Source organism: Cricetulus griseus (genome assembly GCF_003668045.3).
Source record: "Cricetulus griseus strain 17A/GY chromosome 1 unlocalized genomic scaffold, alternate assembly CriGri-PICRH-1.0 chr1_1, whole genome shotgun sequence".
In the NCBI taxonomy this organism is placed as follows: domain Eukaryota; kingdom Metazoa; phylum Chordata; class Mammalia; order Rodentia; family Cricetidae; genus Cricetulus; species Cricetulus griseus.
In genome coordinates, this window is record NW_023276807.1 from 230,339,245 (window position 1) to 230,356,617 (window position 17,373).

The 17,373-nt window shown below is 38.3% G+C and overlaps 2 protein-coding genes and 1 pseudogene across 2 annotated transcripts in view; 1 reads left to right on the plus strand and 2 right to left on the minus strand.

Moving 5' to 3' along the window:
* Gtf2f2 (general transcription factor IIF subunit 2) overlaps positions 1-17,373 on the minus strand; it is a 126,421-nt gene that overhangs the window by 67,431 nt on the left and 41,617 nt on the right. The window lies entirely within an intron of this gene.
* Kctd4 (potassium channel tetramerization domain containing 4) lies at positions 2,353-3,132 on the plus strand. The gene has a single exon (XM_035452370.1). The coding sequence runs from the start codon at positions 2,353-2,355 to the stop codon at positions 3,130-3,132; it is 780 nt and encodes a 259-aa protein (XP_035308261.1).
* On the minus strand, positions 13,005-13,140 carry LOC113832736 (annotated as a pseudogene).

Consider the following 17,373-nt stretch of genomic DNA (forward strand, 5'->3'; position numbering starts at 1 on the left):
ATTCCACCTTCCTTTTTTAAAGATGCAAGATGGCAGACAAGACAGAAAAGGAAAGTCCTGTGGATTCATGTCCTACACCAAGAAGGCTTTAGTCACAATACTCGTGGCAGCCATGGCGAGCAAACACATACACAGCAGGTGTGCAGGAGCGAGAGTGAGGAAGTGCTCAGGGTATAAGAGGCACACAGTGGATTGGTCCTCAGACTGTATCAGAGTAAAGCTGTAAGCTAGGTACCCCGTGTCTCACACCTGCAACCCCAGCCCTGAAGAGGCTGAAGAAGGGGGGGCTAGCGGGAGACTCTGTTTCAAAAAACAAACAGAATAACACAGAAGGCAAGATGGAAGAAACAGTGCTCATCTGTGGAGTTGAAATTCTGGCAGCAGAAATCATAAGTGAGCTTTTCGGTAGAAATCACAGACCTGCCTGTGCTCCTACCTGCTCACCACCCCCATGGAAGCCCATTTTCTAGCAAAAACAGCATCAAAGCTGCCCAATAAAGGCTTCTACAGACAGACTAAGGAAGCACAGCTACACCAGGAAGCCTATCCCTGAAGTATGATCATACTGCATTGAGTCTGGTGCCTGTTAGTTCATAAAAAAGGGACTTTAAGTATTTATGAAGCTGTAATGCTCTTGCCGATGTTATTTACCTACAATAACAAGAACTCCTTGATTTCCAAACTTGTACCCCACACCCAATTATCCAGTTTTTAAAATAAGTCATACCACGGAAAGATTTGACTCTAAGTCTCTCTCTCTCTCTCTCTCTCTCTCTCTCTCTCTCTCTCTCTCTCTCTCTCTCACACACACACACACACACACACACACACACACTGAAGATTGTAAGAGCACACTCTTCTAAAATGCTTCAGGGCTGAGAAGGACATGTTAGTTTATGGCTTTTGTCAAAGTAAATTGCAAAATCCTAGGGAAAAAACTAAAAGCTCCCTGGAATGCAATTTCATTTTTGGTAGAGCAGAGAAGCTGAACTTCATCACTCAGCTGAAAAATGATGATGCCTCAGCTTTCTTGTCCAATTTCAATTTGCTTTTGATAACCTTGTATTAAATGTTAAATTCATTATCTACTATAAGGATATACAGTTTTAAAAATATGTAATAAAACTCTAACTCTGTTTACAGAAAGTAGAAGTTGGACATTTTAAAAGGAGACCCTCTTCTAATACCTTTAACAAGACACAGTTAATTTAAAAATAACCATTATTGCAATGGAAATATAAGTGATAACAGAGTTCCTGGGTCATTTAGTAGACAGGATGCTCAAGTAATCTATACTGGAAAACATATCCAGATTTTCATCACCAGGCCCTTGATTCTAGGAATATAAGCACAGAATGCTAAAGTGCTTTGGAAGGCATTCTAGGGACAGAGGGCCAGGGAGGCATTCCACTCACACTTTTCCACTCTTTGTGAAAGAACAAACAAAACCTAACTTGCCCATGACACTACTATCAGAGTAGGCATTTAGAATTTCTATCTTTCTCCGTTTTCCCAACACACATGCATGCTTATGGCTAGAGTGTCCCCTGTTGTAGCCCTAGACTGTTCAGTACTGAGGCAGGCTTAGGGCAAAACAAGCTCATGAATTTCCATAGGACATCTTAACCAACAAAATGTGAATGAATACTACTGAGACAGCCTACATGATTTTTTAAATCCTGAAGTAAAAAATAAGTAAATAAACAACCTTTTGTGAAAAGAAGTTATGCAAATTTCTTCTCATTTAACAAAGAGACCCAAATCCAAAACACACACAAATTCAACTAAATTCAAATGCAATGTCACAACAGTAAGCCTATTTTTGTCTGGGTCTACATCACTGAAAACAGTGGACTTTTATAGGAGAAAATTCTATATGGGTAGTTTCTCTCACCTTAGATTTCAACACATCACTTTCCAAAAGCTAACAATGTAACTCAGTATTAGCCGTGCCTGACTAAACTATGACTTGGACCTTTAGAAATGGACAGCAATTCTCATTTACTTGGGAAATAAAGCAGAATGGCAATTTAACTAGGAAGGAGGAAGGAGAATGTACTGAGTCTCATTTCCTCTAAGAACAGAAATCCTTTTGCAACAAATCCCTTCCCTGATACAGTTAAATGCAAATTCTCTTTTCCTCTTACTCCAGAAAGCTCCTGCAAGCATAGCTGACACGCCACCTACTGCAAAACCCAGCTGCCAGCGCAGGCGGTGCTGCCAGCATTTCATTGCATCGCCAGGCTGGGACGGAATAAAGGCGTGCTTGTGTGGTAGTGTTTCTTTTTTAAAAGGAAAGAAAAAAATTCTCCAAGCCAAGAAGAAATAGCAAGCTGAAATAGCATCTTGAAAATGGAGCGTAAAATAATCAGAAGAGAAAAAGAAAGGGAGTATGAAGGGAGGCACAACAGCCTGGAAGATGCTGAGCAAGGCAAGAACTGCAAATCCACGCTGATGACCCTCAACGTTGGTGGATATTTATACATTACTCAAAAGCAAACACTGACCAAGTACCCAGACACTTTCCTTGAAGGTGTTGTAAATGGGAAAATCCTCTGCCCATTTGATGCTGATGGCCATTACTTCATAGACAGGGACGGACTCCTCTTCAGGCACGTCCTAAACTTCCTACGAAATGGAGAACTTCTATTGCCCGAAGGGTTTCGAGAAAATCAACTTCTTGCTCAAGAAGCAGAATTCTTCCAGCTCAAGGGGCTGGCAGAGGAAGTGAAGTCCAGGTGGGAAAAAGAACAGCTGACACCCCGAGAGACTACTTTCTTGGAAATAACAGATAACCATGATCGTTCACAAGGACTGAGAATCTTCTGTAATGCTCCTGATTTCATATCAAAAATAAAATCTCGCATTGTCCTGGTGTCCAAAAGCAGGCTGGATGGGTTTCCGGAGGAGTTTTCTGTGTCATCAAATATCATCCAGTTTAAATACTTCATCAAGTCTGAGAATGGCACTCGACTCGTACTAAAGGAAGACAACACCTTTGTCTGCACCTTGGAAACTCTTAAGTTTGAGGCCATAATGATGGCTTTAAAGTGTGGTTTTAGACTGCTGACCAGCCTGGACTGCTCCAAAGGGTCAATTGTTCACAGTGATGCACTTCATTTTATCAAGTAATTACCTGTCTCACGAACAAAGACAACAAGCATGCAGCCAGCAAGCTTCGGAAGCCACAGAATCAAAGGCGTCCCAAACAACGTGCCCAGCTAGCTTGTCCCAGAGCCCGGCTGCTAATCAAGTACTGTGAGCTAACGGTATGTAAATCTATCACTAAAGATGTCCTTCTCTGGGGTGTTCTGCCATCACACTTCCACCTACGGTGAAGCTGTGGTCTTCTACACTGTAAATAAAGACAATGCTTTTGCTATTTGGTTTTTTTTTTTTTTCCCCTTAAGCTGTTTTTCAATGAGAATGTCTTGGGTACTTGCATCTATCATTCACTATGGCAAATGTTAACAACATACAGTTCAAAAATCCTTTCTACGTATAGCAAAAATCTACAAAGAAGCTGAACTGGTAAAATAAACATGGAGAGCAAAATAAATGTACAGAGCTACCTAAAGCAGAGTGGCAGTGAATTAAAACGGGACTGTAAAACATATTTGAGCTACAGATTTGACTTTTTAAGTAGCAGGCACAAAAAGCTTTATTACAGCTCTTGTATTTCATACTAGAATTACAGCTAAATTGATATTTTGCTGAAAATTCCTAGGAAACTGCTTGATAACAATAAAACATAATAAAATCACGGCTAGCTTCTTTGCTTGTATTAATGATTGTAATAAAAGTTACATGTCACTTTAAAAACAAATAGTGCCACTTGATGATTGTGCACGACACTCTGCACTGGTGCAGTCTGCAAGTGACAGAAATGAACAACTGCACTTCCCGGCACACTGCACTCCAGCATGGCATGGGTAGCCTGGTCCAGCCGAGTACATGGTGTTAGAATGGAAGGATCCATTTTCACAATCACTGTTATCTGTTCATTTTTCAAGCTCAAAATATCAAAGAAATATTATTCAACAAGACTCTTACAAGACAACTTTACTGGTGTTTTAAAATCTATTACGTAAAAAGTCCTTCAGAAACTCATACTAAAACCCAACAAGGTCAACCCCAACTACCACTTCATTTCTTTTATGTTATAAAAAAAAAACAAAAAAAAAAAACAAAAACCTGTGCTGATGTTAAAATCAAAGCCACAGAATTGTGCTGATTTTCTACTTTATGCTAATATTTAAAGAAAATTTAAACCTTATTTTATGAATGACTGTTTAAGGACTAATCTAGCTGAATGTGAGTGTACTCCTTGCCCACTTACTCTGTAAAGAACACCTTCATCACTCTTATGGTTTCTAAGAACAAGCTGTCTTAAAAAAAAAAAAAACAAGCTCGGAGTGGGGACTCATGCTTGAATCCCAGCAGTTGGGAGGCTGAGGCAGGAGGATTACCACAAGCTTGAGGCCAACCAGAGTTACTAGGTGAGACGATTATCTCAAAAAGATAAGGGGGGTGGGAGAGAAAGGAAAGAAAAGGGGGTAGAGAAGCAATCATTAATAGTAACAACTATCAATTCAATCTTAATTACAATAAACCAACAAAAACTGCTGATTATCTTGGCTGAGCTTAAGTAGTTTAATATTCCAACATTTTGGTTACATATAAAATGAGGATAAAGTTCAATATTAATTAATGATTATTAACTATAACTGTCTTTGACTTACAAGCTCTAAGGTAAAAGTTGCTTGTAAAGACTATAAAAGAAACCCTTTAAAGGCTATTGTGCAAACCAAGTTCTTCAAAAATTCACACTAAAATACTACATAATTTTCTCTGATGCTAGAAAAAAATGCTTTTCCTACTGTATCAAATTTTCTTAATGAGCTCTAAAGGGCTTAATAAGGACAAAAAGGGGACTATTAAAACAGGAAAACAAAACTGTACAATTTTGCCAGTGACTGCTACTCAGCTGTTACACACCTCCTCAGCCTATGAGCTGACTTTTCCTTGTCTTTGGATTTGGCAATGAAAAAAACTGGTAGTGATTTCATGTCTGAGTCAGGTTTTCTCTATCAAGATCTCACTCCAGATAATAAACACACACCGACAGAATCTGTTATAGGAGATGTGGCTGAACAAATCTCGCCACTGCAAAGGCTTCCCATGACTTCACGAGAGAATTTAGCATCCATAACAAAGTCACTGCTGTTGTTATGAACCATCAAAGGAAGCAGGTGCATGTTTATATACCTCTTTAAGTGATTAAGTCATATGTGGATTTAGGTCCTCAAACTTTAAGACCTAACAGTAATTACAGCAATCAATGGTCTACAAGAAATATGACTACATGGTTACCCTTATGTGTCTTTAGAAATCTGCCTTTGCAAATTCAAATGAACTGTATTTACAGATTCAAGTACTTAAATGTCGTGTTGTGGGGACCAAGTATCTAGTTTTAAATTTTAGTTTTCTAACAATATTTACAAGGATCTTCAGTCAAAGTATCTTACAAAATGTTGATGCCAAGTGCAAAGCTTCCCTCACAGCTTTGTTTCAATGAGTGTGCAATTTCTCTCTCAAAAGCAAATGTTACAAAAACCTGATCAGCATCTTTGTCTTTTTAAAGTAAGGTGGTAAAGGACACTTACTGCAGTTGCCATGACTTAAGCATACATTCTCTTCTATCTGGAACTAGCCCACACAGTGATTCTAGCACCCGACTTTAAATTAAGACAAACAAAAATGTACTTATAGCTTTCTGCTATGCTTTAAACATGTCTGTGCATCATGAATAAATGAAAGACTTCAAATAACACAAAGTCGATGACTTCCTGTCCCAGCCTAAAGATGAAAATACCAAATAAACCTGTTCCAGTGTTTCTGGTGTAGTCTTAAGCCCCACTTTTGAATCACTACTAACAAAAAGGTAATATTCATTAAGTTCTTCTTGTTGTTTAGTTTTTGTTTTGAGATGGGGCTTATCCTGTAGCCTAGGCTGGGTTACAGGTGTGAGTGACCAGGGAGGTCTTGAAATGTTTTACTATAGGCAAATATAAAGCTATGTATCTCAATTAACCCTCACACGAAGACAGTCACTCTTCTCCCGGATGACAGAGAAAGCCACCCTACTTCATACACAGTTATCAAGAGCTAAGGTCCACAGGCCCCGTTTAGTGGTTCCAGATGCAGCAGGGATGCACATGTGAACCAGGCCACTCAGGTCCCCAGTACCTAACCTAGAACCTGCACAAAACAGACATTTACGAACTCCATGTGAATACAAAATATCAGAGACAGTCTGTCTTACTTGGACATGTTCACAGTACAAGTATTCTAAAAATGTTAAGTGAAAAATTGAAATTTGGAATAGCAAATAATATTTTTAATGTCATGCCATGTCATTTAAAGAACATGAGGTGAATCATCCATCTCACAAGACTAAAGAATATCCAAATTAGTCTATTTATGAATCTAAATTTTGTACATATCAGGTTTGCTGAAAAGGTTAGTCTTTTACAACCCGCATTAACTGCATTGTGAAAACTATTTTTCTTGTGCTATGAGCAAAATAGGTTCAAATGAAATTCTCCTGAGTTCTGGAATCATATTCTACTAACTTCTACCCACTAGCTTAGAGGATGGTAAGTCAATCCTTAATTCTTTCAAACTTTTTTTTGGTTTTTCGAGACAGGGTTTCTTTGTGGCTTTGGAGACTGTCCTGGAATTAGCTCTTGTAGACCAGGCTGGTCTCGAATTCACAGCGATCCGCCTGCCTCTGCCTCCCGAGTGCTGGTATTAAAGGTGTGTGCCACCAACGCCTGGCATTGTGCTCACAGTGAAGTTTCAACTGTGAGCTGTATAAATACCTCTACTTCATGAACTTCCAGGCAAAGAATGTATAATCTTAGCCGGTGCAAAGGCATCTTCCAAATCACAAATATCAGCCATGTAGAAGGCAGGTTGCTAAGTTAGGCTCTCTATTCAGACATAAATGGAACACAGAACTTAGTAAACATATGCTTGCTTATGCAAAGAAGTGAAATACTTTAAGACAAAAAAAGAGGGAAAAGAGACTTCATTTTATTATTAAAAATACATTATTCCTGGATGAAGATGGAAGAGGAGGGGATTGGGGGGTGGGGGGGATGAAGGAAGACAAACTGGGAGGGGAAGCTTGTGGTGGGGGGATGGGCTTTGGTCGGGATATAAAATAAACAGATGAATTAAAAAAAAAAATCCACCATAATTTTCTTCATTCTGACTTTCTATTCTAGCCCTATATAAAAATTAACAAAATAAGTTAGCATAATTTTATTAGCATTTTAAAATTCAGTGGGAATAATGCAGAAGATAAAGAAATCTAAAAGCTATGCCTATTTAATGAGTTATGAGTAAATACCTCACAATGCAAAGGTGTTGGCTGGGGTTAAAATTAGTGTCTGAGTCATAACGATAACTGCTTGTAAGTAGAAATGTAACACGGACCATCCAACACAGCTTGAAACTCAGAGAATGTATGTGTACAGTGCTGAAACACACAACTTCTATAGTTGGCTTCCTAATCATATTTTGTTTAAGCTACTATTAAAATTCACTTGTTCTGTCAACAAACACAAGGGGGAAGTATTAAATAAGCACTTGGGCACAGATACATATAAAATAAAATCTAAATTCACCTAAAATATTTGTGAAGAAATAGCACTCATCTTTTCTTTATTAAAAAAACACGTAATTGGTTAAAGTGTTTTTATCAAACAAGTCACTTAAATGTATCTTGCATACTATTATGTTATCTATATTTAACTAAACTCCTCTGCCAATGTTAATGTGTATATCTTGGGCTGAGGATGACTCTGGTAGAGGGCTTGTCTAGCATAAGCAAGGTCCTGGGTTTGACCTCAGCACTGGCCATAGGGTGTGTGTAGGGTGTGTGTAACTCAGGCATTATGTATGTGAAATACTGAATTAGACATAAAAGAATGATAAAAACAAAAAGGGAAATCAATCAGATATCAATGAATAAGGCAAAGCCAGTTGTTGGTGGCACACACCTTTAATCCCAGCACTTGGGAGGCAGAGGCAGACGGATCTCTGTGAGTTTGAGGCCAGCCTGGTCTCCAGAGCGAGTGCCAGGATAGGCTTCAAAGCTACACAGAGAAACCCTGTCTCAAAAAACCATAAAGATAAATAAACAAACAAACAAACAAACAAGGCAATTCTACTGTATTTCTTTACACAACCATGACAGGTTTTTCCAAGTGCAGGACCCCAGTACATCTGGTCGCATCTCAAAACAATTTTTAATAATTATCTACAAAGGTCTACTTAATTTTTAGAAATTCCTTTTTGATGCTAGGCTCAATTTTATACAAGTAATGTTGATTAATATCTTCTAGGACACAAGCACAAATTCTTCTACATTGAAGTACGAAATTGAGCTAGCCGATTGATTTAGTCTTAATTACATCCCATTGATTTTGCTTATAACAGATGTTCATTAACTGTTTTTAGAATTCCTAAGAAATGCTGAGTAATTTTAATCTCAACATTTCCTTGAATTTGAATCTTTCATAATTTAATTTAGTTTTACAAATAACTAAATGATTTTGCATTCACTTTAGGTAAGCCATTTAATGAATTTTTAAAAATTAAGTATGACTGAAGATAACTGTAATCTTACATTTTGATAAACCCATTTTGATCTTTGTGTGTTTTTCCATATACATGTGAATATTTTGAAATTAATTCTTATATTTTTAGTGGACAAAAACACATATATGGCACATGGCATGGTGTTTTGAAGTATATGAGCACTGTGAAATGGCTAACAACTAATTAATGTGAAAACACTTTAAAGTGTACATTATTAATTACAGGTAACATGCTGTACAATCGTTTAAAAATAGTACAGCTAGCTTACAAAACAACAAAATAGAAAAACATACAACCAGAAAACACTACACTAACATTAGTACATAATATTCGGTCACCTTGAAAACTAGAAGGACACATTAAAATGCCATTTTGGTCTCCACTTGTATCCCCCATCACCACCCTTTGAGTCTCAATGAAAATTTTGGAATCTGAGTATAAGATAACCTGAGTGTTGGCTGAATGCATTTAATGAATAAGAAAAGGAAGGTTCTATTATACCTCTTGCAGAACAAAAGCATCAGTGTGTATATGAGAAATAAAAGTCACAAACAATGGATATCGAAATAGCAAACTGCTATGTACAACTTTGGCAGCAGACATTAGATGTTTGGCAAACTCAAAGGCTCTCTCGGTATGAAATAAAGCCATCCCTAATGTTCATTCTGGAAGACAAGTACACATCACTATACCACCAATGCCAACTAACTATTTGGTACCACACTCCAAGGCTGTCTCTTTAACCATGAGTTGGAATTTTAAAAATTCAAGCACAATTACTTTTAATTCATTTTATTTTAAAAAGTTGTATTATGTTTTTGCTTATATGTGTATGTGTCTGTGAGAGTAAATACTGTGTGTGTGTGTATCTGTGTGTGTGTGTGTGTGTGTGTGTGTGTGTGTAGTGTGCGCGCGCACGTGCGCGCGCGCGCTTGCCCACAGAGACCACAAAGAGGTGTCAAATCCCCTGGAGCTGCAGTTACAGGTGGTTATGAGCTCCCTGACTTGGATCCTCTGGAAGAGAAGTGTTCTTAACTCCTGCCTCACCTCTCCAGCCTCTTCATTTTATTTTTTAAAGTAGGTATATTAAATAGCAGGTTTTTCCCGAAAAGTTCAAGGCAGAGAAGGAAAGATCCAAGTAGGAATTACCATCATCAAAAAGCTAAAGCCCTCAGAAGCTAATGGTTGTCCAACAAGAGAACCATGACCACCCCCCTCTTCTGCAGGGGTCATGTCTAGCTGCTTCAAGTATCATGGCAGTATGTGGCACCAAGCACATTACATTATAAAAGATTGTTCTTCTGGTGAAGCATGTGAATTAATCCAAACAAGTCAGAAAAAGTTGGAGGTGCTGGGAATGTGACTGTTAAGAGAGGGCACATGAAAATGCACATTGCTGTGTGCAGAATTGGGCACAGCAGTAAATATTTATAAGCATTGTCTTTTTTTGCCCCCAAGGCAAGCATCTTTTTTTTTGGTATTCTTTGGCAAATGGGTAATATGTTAAATTACACTTTTCTAGCACTTAGTAGCTTTTTAGCAAAAAACAGAAAGAAAAGAAAAAAAGAAAAAAAAAGCAAAGTGGTTAAAGAGCTGTTTTGCAGACAAAACAATTTCAGAAAAATATTTAGCTTACTAATGTTACAAAATTGTTAATATTTATACTCATGTTTTTATTTTAAAAACAAAGTAATTTTAATTAAAAAGGATGCAATTCTGCAATTCCATAGGAATCGAATAATTTTCATATACCCCTTTGCAATGTCATTATAACTTGACTATAAAAGCAAGATAGTTAATGCCAATTTTTCTTTAAAAGACAAAATATTTATGATCACTTAATTTTTTATTCCTTAAAACTGACAAATATGGGACTAGAAAGATAGCTTGGCAATTAAGAGCACTGGCTGCTCTTCCAGAGGTACCAAGTTCAATTCCCGGCACCCATATGGTGGCTCACAACAACCTATTATGGGATCTGATGACCTATTCTGTCATGCAAATAGAGCACTCATATACATAAATAAATAAATCTTATAAAACTAACAAATATGTTAACATTCTTCCTAAAATGTGCATCCTAATATCAAAAATTAAAGCAAATCCCAGCAGACTCATCACGAACAGAGGGTTTAAAGTGTATTAATAAACAAGCTGCAAATTTCTGTCCCAAACAAAACTCCCTTTTCCATTTTTTCACATAAGCATTGGTTTTCAAAGCACCAAACACGGCAGTCCCCGAACACCTAAGGAAGGGACTGCTCATTACTTCCCAGAACCATCTAATCTTCCTTTGCTGGAACTGGTCCAGGTTCCTGCTGTTCTAAAGTTAGGAGGTGTGGCCACAGTCTCAGGTTTAAAGGCTGGCTGAGCCCTTCATTTCATTAACAAGATGCAGACATGATGGTAAAGTACAGCACTCATGCTAGAAACCAGGAGAGCAGAAGCTACAAGCTAACAATGGCAAGGGTAGCTGATGACAGAAACTGGGTAGACATCAGAGTGGGGAAATGCACCTAAGTCACTGATGCCTTGAGATGCTGGCTAGCCCATCAACCTGAAGAAGCTGAGGAGTATTAGCACTCAGTTTACAGAAGAAACAGAGATCCACAGATGAGGACAACTTGCCCAGTCCCACGGCTGGCAAGCAACCTTCAAGTACCAAGTTCTTAGTCACTCTGCAATACTGCCTCAGACTAGAGCTGAAGAACTCAGAGAGAAACCTGAGCAAGAACACGATGAGGCTTGCAAATGTCAAGACAATACCAGAGGAAGGTCGGGGCCTCTGTTCATAGATCAGGTCAGGCCTTAGCTTAATATAATGTGAGAGGCTTCAGTTAACCATAACTGAATTCAGTTTGCCTGTATAGTTATGCTGGAAAAAAAGAAAGGTGTGTGTGTGTGGGGGTAGGGTCCATTTCCTACTGGGGTCACAACTGCAGAAGGGAAAGAGAGTAGGCAGGGTAAGAAGTCTAGCCAGGGGGCTGCAGAGATGGCTCGGAAGTTACAGAGTGTTTGCTACTCTTGCATGGCACCAGAGAGCAACTCCTAGCTCCCACATCAGGCATCCTACAACCACCTGGAACTCTAGCTCCGGAGAACCTCTCTTGTCTTGTGACCTCCATGGGCACACCCTCCCACACCCCCAACACAGACACACACACAAAACAACAACAAAATACATTAAGGGACTGGAGAGATGGCTAAGAGGTTAAGAATACATGGTGCTCTTACACAGGATTATGGGTTCAATTCCCACCACCCACATGGTGGCTCACAATTTTCCATAACTCTATTTCCAAGGGAACTGATGCCTTCTTCTGACCTCGGTGGACACCAAGCATGCACGTGGCACACAGACACACATGCAAGCAAGAAATTCATAAACAAAACGAAAAACTACAAAAAACCCTCTGAAAAGAACAAATATTTTTTAAAAAAAGTCTAGCCAGGAAATAAAACACTGCAAGGCAGACATTTTTTTTTTTCATTCATACAGAGTCATCTCTGGATTAAGTTGGGGAGAAACAACTCCAAGTGGGAATAACTATGGAACTGATCTCTAAAACTCAATTAAAAGTTCTTTTAGGAAACATGAGTAGAATATCTTTAAGCAAAGGAGGGGAGGAAAGGTATGTGTGTCAAGTAAACACAGGAGCAATGCTACAGATTTGAGACACATTAAATTTTGTGTAATGTCTCCATTTTGTGGTAGAGGAAGATTACTGAGGTAGAGGGAAGGGGATACAATTCTGCATCTTTACAGTATCAAGAATTAAAAAAAAAACATTGAATAAAGCACTTTAAATGCTGTTTCACAACAGCATAAAGAGTAAAGAACACCGGAAAAGAGAAAGTGAATGTAAAACACTGAGCTAGTAAGAGCTACAAGACAGAGGCCAATCCTAGAAACAGCACAGAATGCAGAGAGAAAGCTGCATTAAGGGCTGCCTCCACAGAGACGGTGCCCACTCAGATCAGCAGGGCAAGCATTTGTTCCCCAGTAGTCTTCGTGGTTATCTCCAGTTTTCCAAATCAATAAACTGTAGTAAATGATTCAAACAATTAGGCATCTCCTTCCAATAACATGTCAACAGAAACATCTAGGTTTTGCACATGATGCTAAATATATAGGCTTTAAACTTATTATTACATAGTTTTTTATTTGCATGTGTGTGCATGTGTGTGTGAGCCAATTCTCTCCTTCTATTATGCAGGTCCTGGGTACTGAACTCAGATCCTCAAGCATGGCAGCTAATGCATTTATCCATTAAGCCATCTTGCTGGCTCCAGGCAGTGTTTTTTTTTTTTTTTTTTTTTTGTTTGTTTGTTTGTTTTGTCTGCAGCCAAACTTATCCCTAAGTCCCAGTGCAGGGGACACAGGGCCCATGAGCAGCAGAGCTTGCTGTGGCAGCCATCTGGGCCAGCTCCCACCATTATAGAATGGAAGCTGAATTTGACTTGACTGCAACCAGATAGTGTTTTTCAAAATGAAGGCAAAGGAGAGACAAGGAGTGGAGGAGAGAGAGGAGTGGGGGAAGGAGGGGAAGGGGCAGAGGGAGTATCTAAACAACAATGGTTGGAATGTGTTTCGGACTTAATACAATGCACTCAAAGGAATCGCCCATTCATCTACAGGTTAGTGGATTCTCTTTTAAGTTACTTCTAAATATATACTAATTATCTCTAAAATAAAATAAAATAAAAAACTATTGTTATTTTAAAAGCCTTATTTTAAAGCTTCCTCACCATGATGGAGTGTCCGCAGTGAACTATCATCCAAAATAAATCCTTTCTTCTTCAAATTGATTTTAAGAGTATTTTTGTCACACCAACAGGAAACGAAATTAAGAAAGCGACTGTGAATAAACCAATAAATTTCAAGCTGCCACTAGCTGAAATAAGTAACTCTTCCCTTATTAGGGTGGCCAGTGAAGAGAGGAGGAGATATGTGAAGAGAATGGATGCCATGGTTTATCACTTTGGGATTTGATGGCTATGTGTGACAAGGACAAGGAGTCTGGCAATTCATTCACTCACTCATTTATTCATCGTCTCTCTATATTCGGTGTACAGCCAAAAAAAAAAAAAAATCAGACTTCTTCAAATTATCTCCTAAAGAAAGCACTAAGACAGATAAAAATTAATTAATGCAACAGATTTTATTAATTTATGATAGCTGCCAAGTATAAGAAACCTACAGAAATAACAGCACAATCCATTTGAAACAAAACTTCAGAAAATAAAAACAATTATTTTATGTTCTAAATAATACAGACCAAGTTAGATCAGAGCTCATAATTAAGGAAAATGTACATATTGAAAACTGGATTTTAACATCGAAGGAAATAAAAACAGTGAGTATAAGAAAAGAAAAAGATGAGTATGGAGCCGGGCGTTGGTGGTGCAGACCTTTAATCCCAGCACTTGGGAGGCAGTCAGGCATATCTCTCTGAGGTCAAGGCCATAACTATCTAATACAGATACAAAGTAGAAACAGGTCTAAGGTCTCTATTGAGTAAAATGCTCCAGACTGGATGTCAAGTTACACAGTAATATGAATGACTGCCCAGCTTCAATTTTAAGGCTCTTACAAAGAATGGTTAAGCTTCGTGTTTGGCTGCAGGTGACTGTGGTAGGCTGTCTCTGAAGATTATGGTCAAAAATAATAATCCCTTTCAGGACTAGAGAGACGCTCAGTGGGCATAGCAAGCATTAGAACCCAAGTTCAAATCTGCAGGACACATTTATAAAGCCACACCCAGCAGCATGCATTTGTAAAGCCAGAGATGGCAAGGCAAGCCATCCTGTGGAACTGGCTAGCTCTGAGTTCATTGAGAGACCTTGTCCTTAAAAACTGAGGACAGATAGAAGACAACCAGCATTGGCCTCTGGTCTCTACATGCACACATACACAGCTCCACCCCCATGTTCACACACATGAACATGAACATGAACACGCACGCACGCACGCATACACACACACACACACACACGCGCGCGCACGCGCGCGCGCGCGCGCGCGCGCTCCCACCGGGGAAAAAAAAAAAAAAAAAGGTGGGGTCAATCCACTTCCCCAAGAAATCCTTGCACAATAAATCTTATCTTGCTTAATTCTTGAAGGGCCTGGAATAAAAAATCAATTTGGAATAAATTTAGAAAATATTTGCTAAACAAAATAATGTAATGAGCTCCCTTAGAGCATTTCCCTCTCTTTTAGCTTTAAGATTTTAAACTTCAGAAAAACACTGAGAATAAAAAACCATTATGGGCACCAAACCCGTGCTGAACTAAATTTAACACATTCTACTCATGATGGAACTTAGATACAGTTTTCCAGGAAGATGCCTGCCAATTCAAAGTACAACCACCTCGTCCCACTCCCCAAATTCACAGTCACTAAGACAAGAAGATAATTAGTTGCTGAATTTCCCAGGGTTTTGAATATTAAAAATGAGAGGAGATTACAATAAGTAATCGGTAGCCACATAAAACCAGGAGAAAAACAGAAAGGAAGAAAGGAAGGGAAAGAAGTGGTGATTATTTCCTTCCTGAATTAGGCTGGCCCTGTGACTGCATGTGGCTAGTCAACTGCAACTGAAGAACCCTACTCATCCTATGGTGCCAGATACAGATGCTGGGTTAGACCCTAAACACTGAGAGAGTACTGCAGAGCACGAGGAAGGACCAAGGTGCAACAACGAACCTGACGGTAAGTGAGGAAGTCAGAAGCAGTGCCATAGCCAACTCACAGCTGAACGCAGATGTATGAACAACTCACTGATATCAGCTGTGCAAAAGACCTCCCAAACTAACTGGTAATGATCCCAAGTGCCTGGTGGAAGCAAGGCGAGTCCTACCTGGAGGAAAGAACTCTGACATCAACGGTTGGAATTCTCCAATGCAGACTATGAAATAATTAGGCTGCGAGGAACACGGTAATAATCAGCTAGGACATCTAGAAACTCTGAAAACACAACAGAGGAAATTTAAACATCACTGGATATGTTTAATATCTGACTAGACTAAGTAAAAAAATCATTCAGTGAGCTGGAACATGGAAAAATAAGTTTTGCAGAGTATACTGCATTAAGGGGAAAACAAAAAAATCAAAATAGATATGCAGAAGGCATAACTGAGCATATGTTCAAAACACTTGTTCAGTCAGAATTTCAGAGGGAGGAAAAAAAGGAAGCAGTACAGACAACACTTAAAGGGATGTCTGAAAGTGTCCTATGACTGAAGAAATACAGCAACCACCAGGCATGACACTCAATGAATCCTAAGGGGCAACTTAAAGAAGTAAGCTATTCACACATGCACACAAAATATCCTACTGCACTGCAAAGCATCAAAGATAAATCCCAAAGCCATCTTTAAAGAACCACCCATGTCTGGGAGCAGGTGAAGTACTCTATCCCTCTGGAACCATAAGCCAAAATGAAGTCTTATTTAAGTTGCTTTTGGTCATGGTGTTCTATCTCAGCAACAGAAGAGTAACTAATACAAGTGCCCATCTATAGGAAGTTTCCAGAGTGGATAACTATAGTACAGACAGCAGCAGTAGAGGTTACAGTGGGATTAATGAGTCACTGCTAATAAGCCTGTTTTTCATAAGATGAAAATGGTCCAAAATGGAATGTTTCGATAGGTGTACCACACTGTAAGTATAATAAAACTAGCAAAATTTACCCTGTAAAAAATCGAAACTGAATTACAGTTAAATAAAAATTCACTATAAAAGTAACATAATGCAAATATTTTTTTTTATAAAACCACTAAATAGTGTCAAACTCACTAATAGATAAGATTGGAATTATGAAGAACTGAGAAATTCAAAACCGGGAAGCTTTTACTCTAAATATCACTCTTTGGAATGGCTCCAGGAGGAGAATCCCTGATGGAGAACCAAAACTAAAGTGATTACTACAAGGTAATAGAACCCCGGATTTGCGTCACATAATCCAGATAAGGCAGGTAAGAAAGAGACAAACCATTAATGATGAGCCTTTATTACCCATGTGTGAAAGAATGGTAGAATGTGGAGTTTATAAAGTCTCTATACTATATTTAAATTTTTTATGTAAAAAGAAAAATATAACCATTCGTAGCAACTTTACAAGATATTAACAGTATTATGAAATTAGTTTTACAAAGTTACCTATGTTTCTACAAAAATGACATAGCCAATGATTTTCAAATAAATCTGATTGGCTAAAAAGCTTACATAGCACTTCAGCAGCCACCACACAAAGCAGAGTTCTTTAAAATGAAAGTTTACCACTTACTGATTTTATTTAAAGTTGATCAAATGTGATTCTTACTATTTATAAAATGTCACTATAGCCAAGTAACCCTAAATAGTAGTCAGTCAGTCAATATACCAACAAAAATTAGCTCCAATGAATGATAGTAATTACAACTGAAAGGCCCTAAACTGAATTATAAACACTTAAAGCTATTATGTCCACTGAAGAGTAACTATGAATAATTATCATAAATGTAAACATTTTTACAAAAGTATTTAAAGCAATTTTAAAATCACAAATATCACCGAGCTAACCTAGCTGAGGTACTGTGCACTGCCTGAATAGAAGCTAAGACAAAAATCCTGTAAAACAGACTATCCACTAGAATGAGCAAAGACAATGGTTGACATGTACACTTTGCCCACAAGTGTGAGAAACATTCCTAAATCTTCAA

What these genes read in the sequence shown, in the direction of transcription:
- Kctd4 (XM_035452370.1), top strand. Translation starts at nt 2,353, where the DNA reads ATGGAGCGTAAAATAATCAGAAGAGAAAAAGAAAGGGAGTATGAAGGG.